Here is a 5,479-nt window from a genome sequence, read left to right as displayed (position 1 = left end):
TTACTTATCGTCAAATTGCGTTTTGACAAAATACGTTATCAGCATTCCTTTTCCTTTGACGTACGTCGGTCCTCTACATTCGCATTCGTAACCGGCATTTTGTAATATTTTAGCCGTGTCTTCGGTTACCTAAATTTAAAGTTTAAACGAATGACAAACCGGAAAAGGAAATACATATGTATATGTTAATTACATACCTGTACGCGTCCCATAATACCGCAACTATCCATTCTCGATGCAACGTTAACCGTATTACCCCAAATATCGTATTGCGGTTTTTGTGCTCCAACGACTCCAGCAATAACCGGACCGTGATTTAATCCTATTTTTTGTAATTTATTTATTTCTTATCAGTGATAAAATTATTTTAACAACTAAGAAAAAAGTAAACAAAAAAAATTATCCATTACCGATTCTCAATTTAAATCTTTGAAACGATTCTTTATTTATTTGATCTAAAATTGTCATCAATGCAATTGCAAATTCTAATAAAATCACAACCATGTGTTCTTTTTGCCTCGATGCGTCCTTTATTTAAAAAAAATCATCATCATTATTAATTTAATATTAAGGAAAATTAATAATAATAATAATAATAACGTACCTTATTAGCTTCTTTTCCGGGACTTAATCCGGATGCAAGCATGTAAGTGCTTCCGATTGTTTTTATTTTTTCAATGCAACTAAATTTCGGTTTTAATAATAATTTATCAAAATCGCAAATGATTTCGTTTAAAAGACGTAAACATTCTAAACCTTTTTTATTAATGTCGCTTTCGTCGTAAAATTCTTTATAATTAGGTATCGATGCAAACATGACGGCTATGCAACTATATTTTTCGTGATAAAGATTCTTAAATATGAAAAATTAAATTATCTTTTGTTTAAAGATTTGAAAAAATTTCTTTTTTAAAATAAGAAGTTAAAAATAAGTGTAAAAACCTGAGTCAATCTACTCGATGTTAAAAAATGTTCTGCCACGTGTTCCGGAAGTATATTTTCCAAAAGTATTTTATTTATCCCCCTCATAGTTTCAACTTCTTCCTGTTCCACTTTTAATTTTGCTTTCCATAGAAAATCTGTTCTCGATGTGAATTCAATTTGTCTATCTAATATGTGTATTAGTATGATCGTTATGCAAAAACTTATTGTTATTTTAAAATGAATCGAAAGTTCTTGAAATCTTAAAAAAAACGATTGGATGATAAAATACATTTTAAAAAAAAGGGAACATCCATCTTTGTATTAAAATACTCACCCGTTACCAATTTGATTTTGATAATAATAATAATAATGAAAAAAAGGTTGATTCGTGTATAGGATGATATGTATTATCGAAGTGAAAGCCATTAGGGAAAATTTTAACATGAAACCCAATTTTAAAAAAACTGAAATTGATGCTAATGTTAAAGTCGAACTAAAAAGATAACACTTTAACGCCAAATTTATTTATTAATTTATTTATTTATTAACGAGAAAAAAAAAAATTAATAAAATTTTATTATAAATACTCACGGGTGCGAGATTATTGCTTTCGTCGTAATCGCCATCGCCATCGCTAAAATTTATTTGTAAATCTTTCGTCCAATTTAAATCTTTTAATAAATTCTCAGAACTAATATTATTATTATTATTAAAAATCGTTATATTTTCCGGATAATAATTTTCCGAGTCAAGCTAAAAAAAAAAAAAAAGTTTAAAAAATTAATATTTATTCGTTGGTTTTTTTTAAAATGAAAAAAATGATTTTTGTTGTTGTTGTTGTTTACGAGAGTGATAACGGAACACGTGGAGATAAGAATTGTTGTTATCATAAATATAACGAGTCTTAACCATCTGGTAGAAGTAGTGTAACGACTCGTGTCGTAATCTAACGGTTCCGATGATGGAATTTCCGATAATTTAATATTTTTGCAATTTTTTAACCATGTTAATGATAAAAATGTTAAAAGTGTTATTGCGGTAGATCCGAAGGAACCGTAAAAAACGAAAGTTCTGGAAAACAAAAAAAAAATTTTCTTTTACCGAATAAATTTTTTTTTTGAATGGTTTTAGTAGTAGTAGTAGTAGTAGTAGTAGTACAAACCTTTTAGTGAGTAAAAATTGTATGAATGATATTGATAAGAATAAGGCGATAGAAAAAATCATGTAATATTTAAAATATGGATCCGGTAAATTTCTATATTTTTTTTCAAATTCTTTATTTTTCAACCAAAGGAAAATCGGATGAAAATCTTCGTAATTGATAAAATTTCTTATGTTCCACCAGGATGTTTTCGGTGTAAAAAGATTGGGTTCGAGCATGTTGATACTCTAGTAATTAATATTATTCTTATAATTATTTATATAATAACAAAATTACGTCACGTCGTATAATTTTATACAAACGGTTATTCCGATGTTTTTAGCCAAAGTTGCTTCCGTTATGTTTGCAAAAGGTTTATCGGCTCCCCAACATTCGACATATTTTGTCATTTTCGACGATGATCTCGTTTTTAAATTGTTTTTCATATTATTATCATCATCATTTTTATTATCGATTTTATTGTTATCGATCGATTCTAAATCGACGGCGGTATCGTCCTTCTAAAAAAATTTTTTTTTTTTTTTAAAACTTCTTCTTTTATTTTAATTAATAGTAATCATCATTATTATTTGGAGACATTCACCTTTGGCGGTATTATTAAATAAGTTTCTATTTTATGATCGGCTAAAAATGGTTCCCGATCTCCTCCGAATCCAGGTTCCGATTCGAATTTTCCATTTAATTGTAAAAGTGTCGCTTTCGTTATGTGAACTCTCCTTTACACAAGAAAAAAAATAATTTTTTTAGAGGATTTAATTTGAAATGAGTCGTAATAATAATAATAATAGTGTAGTAATTAACCCTGGAACACCACCGGATTCCATATAATTAGCAAGTGTTACGTCATCACTCCAAACGTCAAATTGCCATTTTCTTAATCCTAAAACTCCACATAAAACGTTTCCCGTATGAATTCCTATTCTCATATCTACGTCACATCCGGTTGCTTCTCGTACGAACCTAAAAATATCACGTGAAGAGTACGTTGATTTTTTTTTTTTTTTTTGAGGGGGGAAGGGGGAGGGAAAAGGGGAAAAGAAGGAAACGAATGTAAAAAAAAAGTTTTACTTAATGGCTTCGATCATTTTCAATCCCATGTTGACGCAATTGTAAGCGTGATTAGGTCGTGAAACCGGAAGTCCCGACACACAATAATAACAATCTCCTAATATTTTGATTCTCATGCATTGATTATCCTATCAAAATGAAAACAATTTGTTTTTAAAATGGTTTGTCGTTGTCGTTGTTATCATAATCATTATTATTATTATTGTGTACCTGAGCGATTTGATCAAATCTTCCAAATAATTCGTTTAACGTTTTTACCAAATCGGATGCGTTCAATTGTTCTGATAATGGCGTGAAATTAACAATGTCCGCATAAAGTATCGTCACGTTGTTGTGTCTTTGAACGTACATTTCGTGAAATCTCGTTTGTTTGTTTGTCGTATCCTGACACGCATTCGCCATTTTTAACATAATGCTTCTTTTAACCTTTAAATAACAAAACGTTTTTTTTTTTTTTTTTTTAATTTTTCGGAAACGTTTCGGGGAGGGGGAAGGGGGTAAAAAAATTTTTTTTTTTATTAAAATAATTGCCTCGGCTGCTATGTAAGCCGGTATAACGCTTAACAAAAGTTGTTCCTGTTGTTCTTTTTCACATTCTAATTTGACCCTTGATTCTATGCATGCTTTTGTACCGATAAACGTCTTTTTATGATTTAATTCCGTCATCCATCTGGAATAAAGACCTGTTGCGTTTGCACATAAAAGGAAAATGGCTTCGCAATTCTGGAAAAAAAAAAAATACATTTTTTTTTTTTTTTTAACAATTAGCCAGTACGATAATTTTTTTTTTTTTTTTTTTAATGGAAAAACAGATGGAAAAGCGGGCTTTGAATTAATTTTCCTAACTTTTCTTTTACTTTCTTATGCCTGCCTTACCCTTATCCTTACCCTCCCTCTTCCTACCCCGCATTTTATAAAACAAATATTTTTTTTCTCTCTCTCTTTTTCTAAAAATTTATTTTCTTCACTCGGAAAATTTTTAATCAAAATTTTTTCAACTCGAATCCTTTTCACTTTCTCTCTCTCTCTCTCTCTCTTTTGTGGACTTACCGCCTCGTCTCGTGTTTGTAATTATAATATTTAATTACGGGAAAATAATTTAAAGTCGTTTATTTAAAAAAAAAAAAAAATTTTCATTCAATTCAAAAATTTTCCTTTTTTCTTTTTTTTTTACTTAATTATTTTATTTAAATTTTAAAAACTATTATTATTATTATTATTATTTAAAAAGAATTTTTTTTTGTTTCTTTTTATATAAACATTCTGTGGTGAGGTTTTTTTTTTGTATTTAAAAGACAAGAAAATAAACTCGAGAGAAGTAAATAAATTTTTTTTTTTTTTTTTTTCCATTATAAGTTAATAATTAATTTTGAAAAAGTTTTTTTTAGACAGGAAAAAAAAAAAGTCTCCCCATTTATTTTTCCTACAGGCGAAGCAAAGGGAGGGGAGGGGAGGGGGAGAAGTGAAATTACAATTTTTTTTTTTTTTTCATTTTAATTAATTAAATGTATAGGAACAAAACAAGTTGTTTACGTAAAAATCTTTTCCTCCTTTTTTTATTTTTTAACAATTATAATTTTTTATTTATATGTTTTTAAATCGAAATAACGAACAAAAAGTTTCTCTCTCCTTCTCTCTCTCTCTCTTTCTCTTTCTCGTTTTTCTTTTCTTATTTTTTTTTTTTTTTTTTTACGAACGAGAGTAATATCGTATACTTTTTCTTTTTTCGTTATTTTTATTCAAAACATTATAATAATAATAATAATAAATTTAAAAAAAAACATTTTTAGGTATTCAAATAAAAATTTTTCATATTCGAATGAAAAAGAAAATAATTAATAAAAATTTAACGTTTTTTTTTTTTTAAATAAAATAAAATAAATAAATTGAAGAATTTTTTTTTTTTTAACGGTACAATAAAATTTTTTTAAAAACAAATTAAATAATAATAATGATGATGAATTCTTTAAAAAAAAAAAAATTTATCGATAATATAAATTCGTTTATAATATAAATGTATGTAAAGCCCGGAAGTGAAAGGAAATTTTTGAAATAACAAAACTTTTGAAATTTTAATAATTAATTTTTGGAATTATTAATTATTTAAATAACTTTTATTTAAATATTTTTTATTTTTAATTGAATAATAATAATTATTTTATTATCGTCGTCGTCGTCGTAAGTAATAATTAATAATATTCGACTTTTTTTCTTTTCTCTCCAACAAATTTAAATTTTTATTTTTAAAAAAAAAACGCCTTACTTAATTAAAATATGCACCACGTTATACTTACGCGAATAAAAAATTGCATACCTAATTTTTTT

The 5,479-nt window shown here is 26.8% G+C and overlaps 1 protein-coding gene across 1 annotated transcript; it reads right to left on the bottom strand.

The window, feature by feature from the left end:
- Window positions 1–4,064, bottom strand: Phum_PHUM294440 (adenylate cyclase, putative; the record flags this gene model as incomplete). The annotated part of the gene is made up of 16 exons (XM_002427057.1): window positions 1–129; window positions 198–322; window positions 411–528; window positions 605–853; window positions 943–1,183; window positions 1,259–1,431; window positions 1,516–1,677; window positions 1,770–1,995; window positions 2,087–2,313; window positions 2,389–2,586; window positions 2,664–2,802; window positions 2,888–3,046; window positions 3,155–3,282; window positions 3,365–3,580; window positions 3,713–3,824; window positions 4,012–4,064. 16 exons carry the CDS (start codon window positions 4,062–4,064, stop codon window positions 1–3), a joined length of 2,655 nt encoding a protein of 884 aa, XP_002427102.1.
- Between the last annotated feature and the right edge of the window lie 1,415 nt (window positions 4,065–5,479).

Source organism: Pediculus humanus, genomic scaffold (genome assembly GCF_000006295.1).
Source record: "Pediculus humanus corporis 1103172107677 genomic scaffold, whole genome shotgun sequence".
Lineage (NCBI taxonomy): Eukaryota > Metazoa > Arthropoda > Insecta > Psocodea > Pediculidae > Pediculus > Pediculus humanus.
The sequence above is the reverse complement of the archived record's forward strand: the minus strand, read 5'-3'. Positions and strand labels throughout refer to the sequence as shown.